This window comes from Girardinichthys multiradiatus, chromosome 22 (assembly GCF_021462225.1).
Source record: "Girardinichthys multiradiatus isolate DD_20200921_A chromosome 22, DD_fGirMul_XY1, whole genome shotgun sequence".
In the NCBI taxonomy this organism is placed as follows: Eukaryota; Metazoa; Chordata; class Actinopteri; order Cyprinodontiformes; family Goodeidae; genus Girardinichthys; species Girardinichthys multiradiatus.
In genome coordinates, this window is record NC_061814.1 from 36,028,164 (window position 1) to 36,047,883 (window position 19,720).

Genomic DNA, 19,720 nt, shown 5'->3' on the forward strand with positions numbered 1-19,720 from the left:
AAGGCCATCAATTCACACCATTAAGCTCAAGCACAGTTGTGTTAATCAGCAAGAAAATGAAGTGAAATACACCTCTGAATGGCTCTGAAAGAAAAAAAAAAAAACTCAAAACCAAATAAGGGTTTTGCCATTGCAATGTAAAAGTGTTGTTGCCAGTTATTACAAATGGTTGATAGCAATAGTTTCTGTTAAGGTGGGCACAATCCGTTATTAGGCTTTGGGAGTGATCACTTTTCACACAGGACCATACTGATTTCTGTACATGAATGCAGACATCATTTGAAAACTACATTTTGCATTTACTCAGGTTGTCATTCGCAGGAAATACATTTTCTTGATGATCTAAAAAACTTTAAGGATGTAAAAAACACCAAAAGCTAATAGAGAATTTGTAAGGCAGCAGGCAGTTTTTTACAGCCCTGACACTCAGCACCAGCTTTTTAAATAAAAGGTGCTTAAACGTATTAATGCTCAGTCCTGGAAAGAAGGAAACTCCTTTAACCTTGGTGTGGAGACCTGACACTAACACCTATTGAAATTATTCAATCAAAGAAACTAAAAAGGTGAACTACATGTTGGCATAAACAGGCATTTAAATAACAAATTGCCTCATATTATGATATAACTTAGAATTCAAACTTTGTTTTTAGCAAGATTTAAATAACAACTTAAAACAAAATAGTAAAGGAAATTAAAAAAATGGAAAACGTTTTTATACTAGAGGTTAAAGACTATATCTACAGAGAATTTGATTGATTTCATAGTGAACTCTGGCTTATAGAAAACATGGAAAGTCTCTCTACAAACGCTATTGGTCCTTGAGAAACCGGTAGTTATTCGCGATTGGCTGTGCGGTGCAGTGGGAGGGACAACTTCCGGTAAGTACAAATGTTTTCATTTTCCTTTCTCTCTTACCCTGACCGTCAGTGAATGCTTGACGAATAACATTTAAAGAAGACCTTTGTTACACTGAATTGTCGTTGGGGTCCTAAAGAATACGCGAAACCATCGCTGTTTGGGCTCTACAGCCTGCGGAGGTGTTTTCAAACTTCAACAAGTGAGTCATTTTCCAGAGCTCCATGGGTTCTACTTTAGCCACGTTTAACTTTAATCTGTTTTCAGCGTGTTTCTATATCTGAACCATCATGGTGAATAGTGGTCGACATGATCAAACTTTAAACTCAGCTGAACCGTTAAAACCGTTAACCCAGTTGTTTTATATTGCAAACAATGGGCTGCCTTTCTGACCCAATCACTGACGTTAGCGTTTAAAACCAATGAAACTGGCTTTTCTTCCTAAAATGCGTCTTTAGGGGAAGTCATATGATAGATAGAGACGTTTCCCCATGTTTGCTGTATCAGTTTTGTTTTTTAGTTAAGATGAGACATTGTTCACCCCATCACTTAACAGCCTGTACAACCAACTTTAGCAACAATAACGCTCGGTAGGCTTGTTCTAAATAACTTCACTCTTGCTTTACATTCGACTCTAAAATATTTAGGTAAACACAGGTTCATATTCAACTCATTGAATGCAAGATGCTCATGTTCAATGGTGGCAAAACAAGCCCAAATCACCACCCCTCCACCTCCATGCTTGACAGTTGGCCTTAGGGGTTTCTGATTTGCTGTCCTGCTGCAGCAGAGTCAGCTGGTCATCTGTCAACAACTTATTACCCATCAACATGATGTGATCAATTGACCTTAATTATTATCTATTATTGTTAGGATCAAGTAGCTCTGTATGTAAAATATCTGTGTGTGACTTTGTGATTGGAATGAATTGGACTGATCCAAATACGACCGAATAAGATCCAATATAACTGCATATGAAATGGACCTTTTTGCCTTGTTATGAAATTTATTGTAGTTTGCCGCTGTGTAAAAAAACTGTGTAAAGATTATTTTTACTGAAGTTCTCTGGTTCATTCAGTTGCACCTTTTATATATTTAAGTAATGCTGCCATTTTTCTCTGTTTAGATAAATGAGGCTCTCTTCTTCAACCACACCAAATAAACCAGACCTGATGGATGCAGGTGTAATTAGACAGGCCTAGCAACAACCATTCACATCTCTTATTAAAATCTGTCCTCAGCCATTAGATCAGTTACCCCGTTCACAGGCAAATGGTCACATCACTCCTTGGCCTCTCATGTGGGCAACAAACACGACATCAACTGATCTACCGATGTTTCTGAAGCATCACAGATTGCAGAAGCATCATCAGTTGTACCCGGTTATTATTCAGAGATGAACACACCATACCACTTTATTTATAAAGCACATTAAAACAACAACAAGGCCAACCAAAGTGCCGAATAATAAAACAAACAAGTAGAGGACACAGAATAAAATACATAAATCAGCAGAGGTAAAAAAAAAAAAAGCTATTGCTATAACTAGGATAATGAAAACACAATGAAGTGAAGAAAAACTCACACTGGGTCGAAGGCCAGGGAATAAAAGTGTGTTTTAAAACGAAACTTAAAAACAGTGAGAGGCAGCCTGCCTGACATGTAGTGGCAAGTCATTCCACAGTTTTGAACCAGCAACAGAGAAAGCTGTGTCACCTCTGGGCTTGTATCGCATACGTGGGATCAGTAAAAGCGTCAACATGCTCGAGATTTTCCCAAGTCACATTATTTATTATTTCAACTTCAAATTCTTTATAAGCCTGATGTTCTAGCATAACAGACATGACATTAGAGAGAAAATGAATAAATAATGCGAGTTTAAAATTCTCAGCATAAGTGCACAGACACTAATATTTTGACCCATAACAGCCTCACCGTAATAAAACCATTTGACAGCTCCCTTCCAACTGTCAGCTGCTCCACACACCATTATTAGCCCACACACAAAGCACCGTGGAAACGTGACTGGACATTTCACCTATAGAGACATGGTGTGCTTTGCATGAGTCATTTTACAATATTTTCACATCAGCTAATTCAATCAAACTACACACTACAAAGAAAACACCCATACAGTGAATTGGTGTCCACCAACTGGTGAAACTGCACCTTTTTATTGAGGTGGATACCAACAGAGGGTTTGTTAAAACTTAAACTGAAGGTATTTTAGTTTAAGTATTTTAGATAGCTGTTTAATTGTTTTAGATTAGCTGAGAGTGGTGCTGATTTTAATACAATTGTATTTATTTATTTTTTAACTGGTGGCCTTCTGGGTAATTACTCTTGGCTTATTTGATGTTGGAATCTAATGACGGATTGCCTCCAGGCTGCCAAATTAATACAGAGACATGTGTCCCATACCATGTATCTGTACCTTTCTCAGCATGTTTTGAGTGCGTTCACCATGACTAAATAGGGTCTTTTTCTGTGATCAGCTTTAAAATTTAATGTGCCATCTGAGGGAGTTAGAGTCTGAGTTGTAGGTCTTCAGGTTTTTGCAAATTCTCTGAGAAATGTTGAATTTGGGGAGAATTTGCAGGGATGTTGCTTGCTTTTCTCAGGTTATTGCTGATGTCTTTTTGTCTTGGCATATGGTCATACTTGTTGAAAATAACTGAATCAAGACCTCTACTTTCTCTCTCAACTCCCATTGTGTTTTTGTGCCTTAATTTTTCAGGCACTAGTTCTGCATTTTGATTTAGCTTTCATAAACAGATAATGATACACCGTAATATGTGTTGTTGATTACTGTTTCTAACTTAAGACTGTAAGACCTTATTAGAACAAATCATTTTTTTTTCTTTTTTGGTATATAAAACCCTGAAAATGTAGTTTTTGTCACGACCAGGATGGAGTAAGATTGTCTAACATTCAGAGTTTTTGTTTAAAACTTCTTCAGCTGTAATGGCACCCCCAAGAAAGCAGACCTTGCCCAAACCTCTCCCAGATGGCTTCATACTGGTGGATGCTGAGAAAAAGAAATGGAGGCTGGGAAAAATCATTGGTCAAGGAGGCTTTGGGCTGATTTATCTGGGTAATGGTTACACCGCTTATATGAAAATGCAAACATGCATACAGGCTTTCATCTTCAGTTTATTGTTATTCTTGATTGTTTTCATCCATTTTTTATCGATAAGCCTCCCAGGATGTAAGCAGGCCCGTATCATCGGACGCAGACTTTGTCATAAAAGTGGTGAGTACACAGAGAGTCAGTCTGATCCTTTGTTAAACTATAGCTGTCTGCTGGTACAACCAGAAATGAGTTATCATGATTATGGAATTAATATAGCACTGATAAAATACAGTATTTCATTTCCTCTTTCTAAGTTTCAGCCTTACAAAACATGACTTGACTCAGTCACTTTTAGAAATCGTGTGGTGCCTTTCTTGACCAGGTCACTCTTTTGAAAGAGATCTTGATCTCAGTGGGTCTTTTCTCTGGCTAAATAAAGGTTTAATAAATAAAAATCTCATGGTAGATTAGCTTAAAGTTGTACCATACTCTTTCCTTTGTAAAATATTCAGTGGTCCATGAGGCCATTAAAGGTTGAGACATTGTTTATAAGCTAACCCTCCAGCGACCCTGCACAGATTGGGCATAGAAAGAATGTGTCTTATTTGTTAAGATTCAAACTATGACTTGAAACGGCCACTGTGAGTTATGTAGTCTTTAACTTGTAATGAAGAATTGGCCAACACTGTGTTTGTGCATCCAGGAGTACCATGATAATGGCCCCTTGTTCTCCGAGCTCAAGTTCTACCAGAGAGCAGCCAAACCAGAGAGCAGTGAGTAGCACAACCTGTCCTGTGTCCTAGCAGCCCACAGGGGCGCGAGTGTGTTTGACTGATGAAGTGGCTGCAGACACAGAGGTTTCGCTGCCTGGCACATAGTAATTAATAACAAACCAAAGCAAACACGCACCCCAGTGGCAGTTGGGGCCTCCTCTCTACGCTTGTCTGAGTTCTCCAATGCCTTCGTTTGGAGAGGAGCAAAGGAGAGAAAGGCACTCACATATAATGACGCCTGGGCCTCCGCTGAGCCCCTGACCACCTGCCAGCCTGGTTGAAAGCCAGTCAGGCCAGCCGCCATCAAGCCTCTGAGCCAGGCCCACCGCTTTGTCTGTGGCCTTTTCGTGTGGTTATGGTTGTGTTGTGTACTCTTCAGCCTGGTGTTTATGTGCACGTATTTTTATACATGCAAGGACAGATCTGTTGCTTGAGAAAAATATTTAACTTTTTTATAAAGTTCACATTTTTGTCAAACACTATTAAAAGAGCTCAGAAAATGGAGGCATGGGGCATAGATGGAAGATCATACCATTCTAAAATTGCTGGGAAAAAGACAAGTGGATAAAGGTTCTAGTTGGCAGCTATTTCCTTAAGACTGGGCTTCCTGCTATGATTTCAGACTTTCTAGAGTGTGGTAACAGAAACGTGAATTTACACACACGTATATTTACTCCTCCTTTGTTATTCTTTCAGTGCAGAAATGGAAGAGAGGCAAGAAGCTGGATTTTCTGGGTATCCCGACATACTGGGGATCAGGACTGGCTGAATATAAGGACCTCCGGTAGATAACACAATAAACAAATCAACAATATTCACTAAATCAAAGGATGAACCAGTTTTTTACAAACCTACTGCAAAATGTCTTTCTTTCAAAACAACAAAGCAATTATTCAGATGAAAACACTTTTCTTTTTATTAAGAAATTGGCATATCTACATGTATGACAGCTTTTCCTTGACAGTGTCTGTTGACGTCCAACACAAACATGCATCGTTCCACTTAATGATGTACTAAGTAGGGGATCATCTGAACCCTTCAACAATGTGATGACTGGTGGAGAGCGTGCCAAGAGGTGTGCAATCTGTGATGGAAAATCTGAATTATTCCAATTTTGATTTCTGAATTTATCCCAAGATATTACATTGGTATTGTATAAAAATGAATATGAACTTGTTTCTCTGCTTTATATTGTTATGTTGTCGGTACTATGTGGAAAAATCAAACATTTTCATTTTATTCTAAAAGGTACCTATAACTAGTACAATCAGCGAAACTTAAAAACTTTGGAAGGCTTTCTTATTTTTTCCAGAACTGTATGTGAAAGAATTACAGAGCACCATAAAAAGATCAGAAATGCATCCAGAGCAGCTTGAGTCTTGGTCAGATGTTTACATCCACTCATCATGGGCTTGAATGCCATTTTAATGGTCAAAATGTAATGATTTATTTGAAACATTTCAGCCATTTACCTTTTTTTGACGTAAAGTTGAAGAACTTGATGCTGGTCGTCCATCTTTATTACACCATCTTTGTGCAATGTGCTAGTACCTCTGGCAGGAAGCATCAAGATGCTACCACTGCTATGCTTAAAAGGCGGTGTAGTGTTCTTCATTTTGAAAACCTCACCTTGACTCCTGGGTTGTTCTTAAACATCTAGCAATTCCTTTCAACTGAGGGTGTCAGTTGGGGTCAGATTGTTGAAACCTTGATACAATCGGTGGTTCGAGTCTGACAATTATCCCAAAGACATAAAGTTATTAGGTTTAGAAGAATCGAGGGGAAATTTTTCAACCAAAGAACACAATAGAAGCAGTCGGGCACAGCAGTGGTGACATAATGCTGGGGTTAGGGTTAATACATCAATACTTTTTTAGGGAACTCTTTAAATAAAGTTGAATTCTCAAGAGGAATGGTCTAATATCCAGCCAGAATTGTAGCAGTTTATTGATGGAGAGCAGCTGAGGTGCAGCTTGCTAAGGAGCATTTAACCAAATATTATCATATTTGAACCTGTATGTGTTATTTTGACCTTGTGCGGATCAGAGATAATCCACAATAAATTCAAACTTGCACACCCAATTTTTGTTTTTCAAAACCATTACAGCTCAAATAAATCATTAAACGACATTAGAAATACTGCGATGGACTGGCGACCTGTCCAGGGTGAACCCCGCCTTCCGCCCTTAGACCGCTGGAGATGCTTAGACCCTCTGTGGAAGAAGCTGTAGAAAATGACTGACTGACATTAGAAGTAAATGACATGGATGTCCAGAAACTCTCACAGACATGGTGCTCAGATCTTTTTATTTTCAACTTAGAAAGTAACAAAATGCCAAAAATAGATTTTATAGACACATTTCCTCATAATAAAATCATAATATAGTCCCTGTGTCTAAATAGTTTTTTTATGTATTTGTTTAACTTCTGCAAAAATTTGATGATGTTTTATTTGTATGTAGAGAACTTTAGTTCATTCTTTTGTTTGGAGGGAAATGTTTATTGTACGTAACATTACAAGGACGTCAAGATCCTCTGTTTATATTAGTAGGTTTAAGCAGAACTTTACTGTTGAAACATAGTTGCCATTGGTAGTTAGTCTGATTCTTCTCTCACTCAGGTATCGTTTCATGGCCATGGACCGGCTGGGAAGTGACCTTCAGAAAGTCTGTGAGGGCAATGGAGGCCGACTGAAGAAGACCACTGTGCTCCAGCTTGGTCAGAGATTGGTGAGGGACCTGTAATCATATCATGATTCTGTACTTTTTGTTGTTCTTTAGTGTTGGAGTAATAAAGCATGGGTCTTAAGTGCCAAGATCTTGGCTGGAAACCACTGGAAAAGGCCAGTTTAACCGCCAAATGCTAACTGTTTCTTCAGACGTGTGCATTCAGTTATCTTTGATCGCAACTTGTTGTTGGGGTTTTTGTTTCTGTGTCAGGTAGATGTCCTGGAGTATATTCATGAAAACGAGTATGTCCATGCAGACATCAAAGCTGCCAACCTCATGTTGGGTTACAGAGACCCAGAGCAGGTTAGTCACATAGCTACAAGTCTTATGCATCCTCGTAGTATTGATAATAATTCTCAGCTGTTTGCTTTCTTCAAGGTTCTGTCTAAACGTACCAAGTTGGAAGTGAACATTGTAATTCTCAGGTGTCCATGTCCTGTTGCCTTCTCCAGGTTTATCTTGCAGACTATGGGCTCTCCTATAGATACTGTCCAGATGGAGTCCATAAAGAATACAAGGAAAACCCCAAGAAGGGCCACAACGGAACAATTGAGTACACCAGCCTTGATGCCCACAAAGGAGTTGGTGAGCCATCTAATTAGTGCCACTAGACAAAAACCTAAAACCTGTCTTCTCCTTGGCCAGACCCGGTGAATACTGTCAGAAGACAATATTTGCTTTAGCAGGCTCTTCTAGAATTAATTGAAGGTCCACAAAAAATCCAATGTCATTTTATACTTGTAGAGAAGAAGATGCAAAAAGAAAGAACCATAAAGATTGGACTGATCAAAGGTTGCAGTGTGACAAATCCAGATGACAATGTTTAGTTGAACCACTTTGATGAACACAAAACATTCGGTTTTAATCTTAGGTGGTACATTTTTTGTCAATGTCCTTGAGACTGTAAACCTAATTTCAAAAAACATGTTCTGGTTTTGTTTTAAATGACACCGAATTATTTGTGTTTTAAATTACAAAAGATTTCCGATGAAATTCAAGTTTTTCTCAAATAAAACCGTTTCTAAATTGATTGTTACAGCAACACACCTACAAGTTTCTCACATACACCCATTCATCTACACCTAGTGGTTTGCATTGATTTTTGATGCACTTTTACACATACTCTAATGGGTTTTTAATAAAGCTCCTGTTGCCACAATTATTAGTTCTCCTGATGTTTGAGTGTGTAGATGCTTTTCTTTTCAGTGATTTAAACAATGAAACAATACAATGTTAAACTCAATTCTAAAATGAACGGGAGCTAGTGCATTGAAGTTAGGAGAAGTTAGATGTGGTCTGACTTGTGCTCTCCTCTCAGAAGTCAAGCTGCTGCTTTTTGGGAGAGCTGTAAACCAGACTCGAGATAAAAAAGTTAAAGCAAATGGATTTTTTTTATGTTTGGAAGAAATGAAGGTGAGGAACTTTCTTTTCATCAGAAAAAATGTGGGAGATGTTGCCATATGGCATATGAATTGCAGTATTGTTTTTGAGGGGGGGATGGATCAAGGAATCATCAAACCAATTGACAACATGTGTATGTAGAACATAAGTGGACCAAGAGTGGGCCCTTGAGGAACCCCATACGTGAAAAAAGCTGGTAGATGTCCTTATATTTCAAATTCATGATTCTATGCATCCTAACATGGTCCCCAGAGTCTTTGGAAAAAATAGGTCCACACCATCACACATCCTCCTTATGCCCACTGTCAACATTTTTAGATTACAGCCAACATTGACGGTCTTTCCAAAACCCACAAGAAACCTCAAATAAAGGTTCCAAACTCTCAACATGAGTTTAACACAGGATACAGTCAAACACTTTCCAAATCATATTCACTTGTGGGTTAAACTTCACTTATTTTAAGTTGCATCATTTTATTTTATAGGAGAGTGTAACAAAAATATAGCCTGTCTGATTTCAGATAATATCTTTTAATAGTGCCACCTACTGATATGTTTTTCCTTCAAACTGTTGTCCTCATGAGAGTTTCCAGGAGAGTTTGATGTGTTCAGTTTGCTTTAGATGGTCCGATAAATGCTGTAGACTGTGATCCAGCTGTTTGAAGTGTGTGATCCTCAGTCTTTCATCATGAAACACAAACCAGGCTGTTAGTGTGAACTTCTACTCTTTTTTATATCTGTGACTACTGTAAAAGTTTCCATTCTTGCTGTTGTTGTCACTGTGCATGGTGGTAACCTCAATGTGGGTTCTTGTCCAGCCATTTTTATCAGAATTCCAATTCTCTGAAACATTTTCATTACTACTCTGACTGTAGATATGGACAAATTTAGGGGACTAGTTATTGTCTTGCAGCCATTTCCTGACATATGAAAATCAAGACATGTTTCTTACTGAGAAAGCATTTTCTCTCGTCTTTCCCATTTTCAAGTATGGCTTAGAGTAGTAGACCTGTGTTTCACATCATCATGCTACCCCAGCACAATGAAAGGTTTGTAGACATTTAGATCAGCTTGAAAAATAAAGTATTAATTAAAAGAATTCTGATTTATTTAATATAAATAGTTGTTTAATGTATTCAAAATGAAAGCTATATTTGTCGGTGTAAGATAATGCTACTTCAATGACTTATATTATTTTGAGGCTTTTTACACTAATCTACCCAGATGCTTGTCAAGGTGGCAGGGGGCTGTATATCGGACTCAACAACAGGCTGGTTATTTTAATGAGGGATAAATGACTTGTTATTTCAGTACCTTTACTACAACCAGGTTTATTTACATTCTTTGCTTCATTGGTCCATTTAAAATGGTCTTTTTGCCCTTTGCCTCAACCAGCTGATATTGGGAACACATTAGCTGGCAAATTGCCTACATCCTCCCTTCTCTCATTGACCATTGATTTTCCCATCCATGCCCCCCACTGAATTCCCCAGCTCTGTCTCTGTTCAACAATTCCCTAATTAGCTGAAGTCATAACCTGCATCTTGTATTCATCCACCCATTAATTAAGGGCTTTGATGTTTGATTAGCGCAAGACCTGAGCTACCGATAACCTCTGTGATCTTTATGTCGACCATCTCCACCGCTCAGCAGTTCAATACTGTGGGTTTGCAAAACTCTGACGGAGTAATTACCATTTCAAGGTTTCTATTAGTATTTCAGCTCTGCAAAAACTACAAAAAGGAAAACACATCAGTTATAATATTGTGCTGGGAGGGGAAGGACAGTAAAAAGACTCTTCTTCAAAGGGCATATATTATCAGTTTTACAACATTTCCATTTCAAATGTTCATGCTTGTAACTTACTACAGTTATATTGATTCCCATGTCAGAAATCGAAGAATGTGTTAAAAGTGTGAAAACGAAAGGCGACTCAAAGTTCCGATTGGAGAAACATCAGGAGAAACGTCGTTTAAGAGCAGGAGCTAATAAACCAGCACCCTACACAGGGTTTTAAAGGCACTCCATATGCAGTTAGTTTTCTCACAACATGCGGTTTAGCTCTAGAAATCGCTTCATGATAATCTGCATACATCAGCACATGTTTTGTACTGACAGGAAATGCATAAAAAGTCAAATCAAGTTTATTAACAACATGCCCAGTCACCTCTGTGGTCTGGCTGTTTACTCACTCGTTAAACCAGTAGTAGCCGTAGCATAAAACTTGTGTTCCAAGATTCAAGTTGCTAAATATTCTTGGGGTAATAATAGGTGTTTTCAGTGATGAGGGATTTTGGTGGCTGAGAAGAAATCTGTCTTTCCCAGCTATTTACTTTTGATTGCTTAAAAAAAATTGCTCACCTCTTATTTGCCTTTGAAAAACAATAAAAAGGCCAGTTTTGATCTTTAATGCTTTCAAAATGTTTATATTTTCTGGCTCTGAAATGATATTTTTTAAATCATTATCTTAAGGAAACAAAATAAGGTTCCATCTGTTTTAGTATATTCTTGGATTGGAGCCATAAGAATCCTGCGTAATAGTTAAAAATTGAGACCTTCAAAGTATAGAGTCAGATTCTAGCTATTAAAAAACCTGCTTAGCAAAACCTGCCAAGACACAAACAGAACACGTTCAAGAACCAGACCCATATATGCCCCCCCATCAACCCAGTGGCATTCAGTCCCACAAAGATGTTGTCAGGTTGCTGATGATGAGCCTTGGTGAACACATCCTGCTAACGGCAGACCTATGTACCCGGAGCTAAACGGTGTAATTAGTGCCATTTGGTGGGCGGACAGCGGACTGATGACCGTCTCCAAACAACAAGTCTGCAAGGCAGAGGGGTTAAGAGCACGACACAGCATTGTGCTTAAGAGAATCTGAATAACAATAGGAGATAATTGGCAGCACGGCCAACGTTTTCTCAGCTTACTGTCTAAAGCTGGTAGGGAACACAGCCATTCTGTTGGATATATTTTTGCCTGTGTCATGTATTTATGGATTGTTTTTCTCCAAGTTTCATGTGAAACCTGTACATGCACATACGCACATATGCTTTTTTTTGTTGTCCTTTTCCATTCTTCATATGAGGGCAGAGTACATACATAAATAAAGAAGAGCAGACACATAAAGCGGCATAATGAGCAGCGTTATCGCGCCCAGAGCGAACGCAGAGGGCAGCAACGTTTAATGTAGTTGTTGATCTTTTTAATTGTTAATCCATTATGTTGCTCTGGGAATTGGACACCGTTTTCCAGTATCAGTATCATGTGTTTTTTTCATCTTTATTCTGCTCCAACAGGCTCTTAGAAGCAATAAGTCACTCTGTAATCATTTACCACTATAGAGAGCCCCGCTGTAATGCAGGCATAATACATACTTTAAATTCACAAGGACAAACAGATCTGACCCTTATTATCAGAGTTATTAAGATCAAGTAGAAGAGTCTATGGCAGTATCTTGTTTGGAGCTAATATATGTTGACACTTTGTCTTTCTTTTACAGCAGGTTTGTGCAGTGCAGTAAAAAAATATTTCCTACCTTACAGATTTATTCTGCTTTTGCTTTTTGTCACACTTTAATGTTTCAGATTATTTAACAAATTTTAATACAAAATTATACAAAAAGTTTTCGAGTTATACTTTTTTTAGTAAAGGGCAAAAAGCTATTCAAAGCACCCTGACCCTTTTTTAGCTGTGAGTTATTACATTATTATGAAAGCAGAGTTGATTTCACTTTCCACCTGAAGACTTATTACTGCCAGACCCTTACAATGAAGAAATCACTTCGACTCATCCTTACGGTATCAAATGAACCTAAAACACCTAAGCTGCTGAAATTAACTTCCTTGATGCTACACTGAGTAAAGACGAGCTCAGAGTGAAGTTATTTCTTTTCTTCATAATTAGAAACCAGTTATAGTCGTTTGGGTGTCATGCAAGGTTGCCCTTCTAGGGAGGTGTTTGAGACAAGACTAGTCATGAAGAGGTTTTTGGGCAGACTAGAACTCGCTTTAGAGATTATGTCTCACATCTGGCTGGGGATCCCCCAGCTGAGCTGAAGGATGTAACTCAGGAAAAGGAGGTCTGCTTAAGCTATTCCCTCATGACTAGGTCTTAGAGGCAACTGTGGCTTAGTGGTAAAAGTAATCATCCTGCAATGTGGATTCCATTCCAGCTTCCTTGGTGTGCCCCTGGGCAAGGCAATCTGTGTATTGGTATATGAATCTGTGTGCATTTGTGAGTGTGATTGGGTGAATGTGGCTCTAGTAAAGCGCTTTGAGTGGTCAGTATGACTGGAAAAGAGCTATATAAATTCTCTCGATTTACCATGTAGAAACAATCAGTTAGAACCCAACCTTGCAATTAAAGATGTAGCCATGTATTTCAGTCGGACATTTTCTATACCGCTTCTTCCATAGTGGGTCGCGGGGAATCTGGTGACCATCTCCAGCAGTCTATAGGCCAGAGGCGGGGTACACCTTGGACAGGTCGCCAATCCATCGCAGGGCAACATACAATCATGCACACACCTAAGGGCAATTTAGAGAGTCCATTTAACCTAAAAGGCTTGTCTTTGGACTGTGGGAGGAAACCCAAGAAGAAAGACCCCCTGTCAGGAGTCGAACCCAGGACCTTCTTGCTGCAAAACAACAGTGCTTCCAACTGCGCCAACGTGCAGCCTGCCATGTATTTCATTATTAAACATTTTTAACCAGCAACTCTTAAACTCACCAGCTTGTTCCATTGAAGTCCTGGATTAGGGCAAACAGACAAGTTTATGGTTTAGACACATTTATGTATCTGAACTCGTTTTCTTACTGTCCTCAAATGACAACTTGGTTACGCCAACTCGCAGTACTTTAATTTCACAAATATGTCAACTTAAAATCAGTTTACCACCTTCATAATCTGATCCTGTGTGCAAGTGGCCGCACTTCCCCTTTGGACCAGACTGCTGGCTGAATGGGGAGGATCAATGCTGGCAGCAGCTCAGGCCGGTGATTTCTCCCTTCTTCTAGAGCCAGTCGATAGGTAATTTCTCCCGAGACATGTGGCAGCCTTTACTGTATTGAGCTACTAAAATTCCCCAGGCTCAACCTTACTGGACTTGGTCACCAAGTATTGACAGACCTCACACATAAATGTAGATCCATGCAGTCATAAATATAATCACCATAAGATGAAAGAACACACTCATGGTTTGTTGTAGGAGCTTAGGTGCATGGGAACTTGCACAGGCCTTATGTCAACAATTTATCTGGGCATTAGGTTGTTTAAATCTTTGTTGTACTGACCTGTTTGGTTATTAATTGTTGCCAGTCTTAATATCTCAGTTATTTAAAGTCCACACACAAAGCTGATTAGAATGGTCATGTTAATTGAAGTTAAAACACATTATGAGAACAGCATTCAGCCCTTTAAATCTTGCCTTTGTGTATACAGTAGATTGCTTAGGAACTGTTGGAGCTTTTGCATTATTTCACAAGTTGAGAATAAAAAGGCACATCTTTCTTTTTTTTATTAGTGAAATATATTTGTTTACTTCTTCAGACGATTTAGCACGTTACATTTGACAAGTTTCAACAATCTTTAGTCACACTTCTCAGTGTCTGCTGTTGAAAGCTTTCTGGCAAAGCTTTTTGACTTTTAGCCTACAGTTTATCATGGATGAAATCATCAAGACAAGGCTAGTTAATTTGTGCAGCAGCAGTCACTCACAGTTCAAGACCCAACCTGTCGCAAAAAAAAAAAAAAAACAGGTACACAGTCACAATCACCCACTCCCACCCTCATGCATACACATAAAATCACTCACACCCAACGTAAGGATAAACAACAATGGACATCATACACTCACTCACAGTCCCCATGCATACTCTATACTCCCAGGTCCAGGCGCCAGTACCCCCTCGGGGCAACCGGTCCCCGGACCCAGGAGGTGGTCCCCTTCCCTCCTGGGGCAGAGGCAGGCAGACAGCGCCGGTACTGCCCAGACCCGGGTAACCCCAGCCCAGCTCCCACCCCCCGCCCTGAACCCAGTCCCCAACAACCCCCATCCACCTCCGGAGAGGGGGCTATGTACAAAAGAGGGGTCCACATGGCCAAAAGCAACCCGCCAACCGGTGCCGCCCCAGGATGGAGCAGTCAAGACCCCCCCTACGACCTCCGATCCCAACCCCATGAGTCTCCCACCCCCAGTGAACCCCAACAAGAACCTCCCCACAGGGCCACCCCCAACAAGGACACCGATATCGAACACATCCCCCCAATCCCAAACGCCACAAATCCCCACCCCCACAGGGGCACACCCCCACAGGTGAACTCCGTGGCCAAGAAGCCGAAGAAGCCACACAGCACAAGCTCCACACACAGCCCCGCTCTAAGAACCCCCGCCGCACCCTGCTCCCCCACCATACAGCGCGCTGCAACGGCAAGGCAAGGGCCCTGCGCAACGCCACCCCCGCCCACTGGCGCAACAGGGCAGACCCCACCCAGCACCGCACCCACAACCGGACCTCCGACCCCACACCATGACGGGACAAACTCATCCACCAAGAGGTCCCCGGCCAGCGGCAGGCACCCAGGGCCAGTGACCCCACCACGCCCCCCTCAGCAACAAAAAATACTACATCACTGCCACTGCAACGACCGCCCAGGGAGAAACACTATCCAGCTCAGCTCCACCATCGCCACCCAGCCGATCCAAACGCCAGTGACCCCACGCCCTAGAAGTGGACTCCACCCCACAGGCCGCAGCCCCTCCACGCCACCCCCCAGTCCACCGCCCCGATCCCCCCTCGGACAAGACAGCCAGCAGAGCAGCACACCTCCAAGCCCGCCCAACCCCCCCAGACAGTGCCAGCAGCCCCAGCCCACCAGTCCACGAGAGGGATACATGCACCGGCCGGGGACCTGGGCCATGCAGGCCAACCGCTCCAGGCCAAGCACAATCTGCCAGCCGTCCCGGTGCAGTCACAAGACATGCTCCGCCGCCCCACACACCTGACCGCCAACCGCGGCCCAGCGCCCGACCCCGGGCCAGGACCACAGAAAGAAGCAGTGGAAAGAAGGCCACGGCGGCCCCAGTTACCGGGCACCCCGCCAACCCCACCCCCAAACCCGGGCTGCAAAACTTGAGTATTACATGCTTGTTAATTAGTATGGTCTGCGTTTGATCATCAATCAATCCATCAGTTCTTAAATTGATCAAATCTGAACAGGATACTCCTGCACTGAACAGAGAATCTCTAGATTTAGTTTGCAGTTGGAGAATTACGAAACCTTCATTCTAGCTGTGGAAACACAAAATAGAGGATTTTCAATGGTTTTTAGCTTTATGACCACCTTACAGGGTTTCTACGCGGTCTTGAAAAGTATTTAATTAGCTTTTTCTCTTTTACAGATCTGGAAAATTGTGAAAATAGTAGTTGACAGACTTCATTTCTTATTTTGTATTTGAAAGATAAAAAAAAAAAAAACAACATAATTTCCACAGAATAAATGACTTTGAGATTTATATTTTATTCAGATAAGTTATCTTTGAATTGCCATGTCTCCACTAGAATGTTTGTCAAAATATTGTTCCTTTTAGTTTTCCAGGGCTATGTGAAACCTTGTTTGTTCTGTTTCTAAACTGAAAAAATTCTCTCTTAAAAAGAAAAAACATTTACTATCAGTGCTTTAAAGAATCCGATTTAATGCAAGATCATTCAGTCCAAATTGTTATAGATCTTAACATAGAGCTGATTTAACACCCCCAAAAAAGCGATACGGATAAAAAACAAAATGAGGATTTTTTCTTTTTTTTTGGTTCACCATTTTCTGTTAAATCTTTTGACATTTGAGTCGTGAAATGTATGGAATTTTGAACTTGAAACATGTAGGAACCTCGACTTAAGATTTATGGTTGCAGCCCTGTTAGTTTGCATTCAATAGGTTGAAGACCACCTGTTTTTCCTTTAATAGCACCATCAAGACGCGGTGACCTCCAGATCTTGGGCTTTTGTCTTCTTCACTGGTTATGCGGGTTGCTGCCCTGGGACAACGTCCTCAAAAATCCCAATCATGTCCAAGAGGCCAAAATCCGGTAGGTTTTTTAACGAGTGCTTCTTGGGTATTTGGGTGGATTTGAATTGTTTTCACTATGCAGCAGCTTCTTTTTAACAGTAATTTCACATTTCAGAGGCAACCGCTGAACAGGAAAATGGGAATACTTTTCAGTTTCAACAAGCAGAGTCGGTATTGGGTTGGTATTTTGCAGTCATTATACTGGATTCCTACATCTTTTAATTTAACATAATAAAAATAGCAGTTTAGCTGAAGCTGTCTTTGAAGACCTTTTTAAAAATTCTGGTTAATTTCTCTCAGTGACATGCAGAATATTGTTTGGCCTTTTTTTCTTTTGATTTTCTCTTTACATTAAACCTTAACAACAATGAATGTTAGAGACAGATTTTGTTTTGTAAATGAGCAGTAGGAAAATAAGTAATTTAACCAACTATACATCCTAATTCTGCTCTGTTCTGCAACACTTCGTATAGCCACCTTTTTGGCAGTGGAGCTGTGTTTTGTCTTTCACAAGGTTGAAGAAAATTAAGAGAGGGATCTACAGGGGTTGGACAATGAAACTGAAACACCTGTCATTTTAGTGTGGGAGGTTTCATAGCTAAATTGGACCAGCCTGGTAGCCAGTCTTCATTGATTGCACCAGTAAGAGCAGAGCGTGAAGGTTCAATTAGCAGGGTAAGAGCACAGTTTTGCTCAAAATATTGAAATGCACACAACATTATGGATGACATACCAGAGTTCAAAAGAGGACAAATTGTTGGTGCACGTCTTTCTGGTGCATCTGTGACCAAGACAGCAAGTCTTTGTGATGTATCAAGAGCCACGGTATCCAGGGTAATGTCAGCATACCACCAAGAAGGACGAACCACATCCAACAGGATTAACTGTGGACGCAAGAGGAAGCTGTCTGAAAGGGATGTTCGGGTGCTAACCCGGATTGTATCCAAAAAACATAAAACCATGGCTGCCCAAATCACGGCAGAATTAAATGTGCACCTCAACTCTCCTGTTTCCACCAGAACTGTCCGTCGGGAGATCCACAGGGTCAATATACACGGCCGGGCTGCTATAGCCAAACCTTTGGTCACTCATGCCAATGCCAAACGTCGGTTTCAATGGTGCAAGGAGTGCAAATCTTGGGCTGTGGACAATGTGAAATATGTATTGTTCTCCGATGAGTCCACCTTTACTGTTTTCCCCACATCCGGGAGAGTTACAGTGTGGAGAAGCCCCAAAGAAGCGTACCACCCAGACTGTTGCATGCCCAGAGTGAAGCATGGGGGTGGATCAGTGATGGTTTGGGCTGCCATATCATGGCATTCCCTTGGCCCAATACTTGTGCTAGATGGGTGCATCACTGCCAAGGACTACCGCACCATTCTTGAGGACCATGTGCATCCAATGGTTCAAACATTGTATCCTGAAGGTGGTGCCGTGTATCAGGATGACAATGCACCAATACACACAGCAAGACTGGTGAAAGATTGGTTTGATGAACATGAAAGTGAAGTTTTGCAGGCCATGGGAGATGTTCAGTCACCAGATCTAAATATTATTCAGCCACTTTGGGGTGTTTTGGAAGAGCGAGTCAGGAAACGTTTTCCTCCACCAGTATCACGTAGTGACCTGACCACTATCCTGCAAGAAGAATGGCTTAAAATCCCTCTGACCACTGTGCAGGACTTGTATATGTCATTCCCAAGACGAACTGACGCTGTATTGGCCGCAAAAGGAGGCCCTACACCATACTAATAAATTATTGTGGTCTAAAACCAGGTGTTTCAGTTTCATTGTCCAACCCCTGTATGACGACTTGTCTTTGAATAGATCTCTCTCTAGGTCTTTTAGAGTCCTGGGTCATCTCTTTGGCTCTCTTCTCCAGCTCACCACACAGGTTTTCAATAGGATTTTAATCTGTGGAAAGAGAGAGCCATGGAAGGTCCATTGTGTCCGAACATTTTCTGTGTTGATATGGTCATATGTTTTGGATCATTATTCCATTGCTAGGCACAATTACAAACCACCAAATTTTTCATTTAAAACATTCATACACTCTTAACTTTCCAGGGCCTTCAGAGGAGAAACAGGCCCACAGCATCACACATCCTTCACCATACTTAACAGTTGGTATGAGCTGCTTTCCCACATATTGGTCCTTTGTTTGATGCCACTGTCACATGCAGTCTTTGTTGCAGAAAAGTCCAAACTCAGTCTCATCTGACCAAAGGTAACAAAGTTAAAGTCCCAGTAGAGTTAAGCAAACTCCACAAGTTTGTTTTTGATGGTAGCACAGATGAGGCCAATGTTTCTGGCACCACAGATCTTTCTGACTCTGTTTGCTGAAAAGCATTCCCCCAGCATGATTCTGTCACCACCATGTTTCATGGTGATGATGGTGTGTTCAGGGCTGTGCACAGTGGTTTAATTGGTTGATATGGCAACTTGGAGACCACAAGATGCCACTTTTCCCCTGAATTCTCCAACAGTTAGTTTTAAAGGTTTTCTGACCTGCCTTACCAGTATGCACTATGCAGATGGAGGCAAGATAAATATAGTCCTCATGCAGCCTTCTGTCTAAAATGTATCTCTGTGTCACATATTTCTACCGCAGGGAAACAAATGTCAGAATTACTATTTAGAAATCCTAGAAAGTTTTATTAAAAAAGGAAAAGTGTAAATTACAAAAATACATCACTTAAAAATATCTTGAACAACTCCTTTTCTAGGAGTTGTTCAAGATATGAATAGTTGTGCCTCCAGTGAGTTCTGTTAAAGATTTTTTACCATATATTGTTTTCCTCACTGAATAAATGTTTTAA

At 40.7% G+C, this 19,720-nt stretch overlaps 1 protein-coding gene across 7 annotated transcripts in view; it reads left to right on the forward strand.

Moving 5' to 3' along the window:
* The first annotated feature begins 764 nt into the window (after positions 1-764).
* LOC124859184 (serine/threonine-protein kinase VRK1-like) overlaps positions 765-19,720 on the forward strand; it is a 38,305-nt gene continuing 19,349 nt past the window's right edge. For 4 of the 7 annotated variants that reach the window (XR_007036028.1, XM_047351802.1, XM_047351798.1 and 1 more), the window contains exons 1-9: positions 885-1,057; positions 3,815-3,949; positions 4,053-4,108; positions 4,632-4,701; positions 5,398-5,485; positions 7,322-7,430; positions 7,641-7,733; positions 7,883-8,015; positions 16,800-16,920. Coding sequence is in view for 6 of the 7 variants with exons in the window: in XM_047351802.1 (XP_047207758.1) it covers positions 3,820-3,949; positions 4,053-4,108; positions 4,632-4,701; positions 5,398-5,485; positions 7,322-7,430; positions 7,641-7,733; positions 7,883-8,015; positions 16,800-16,920 (800 nt within the window). In the remaining variant the exon portion in view is untranslated. The other 3 variants (XM_047351800.1, XM_047351803.1, XM_047351804.1) reach the window with 3 other exon arrangements.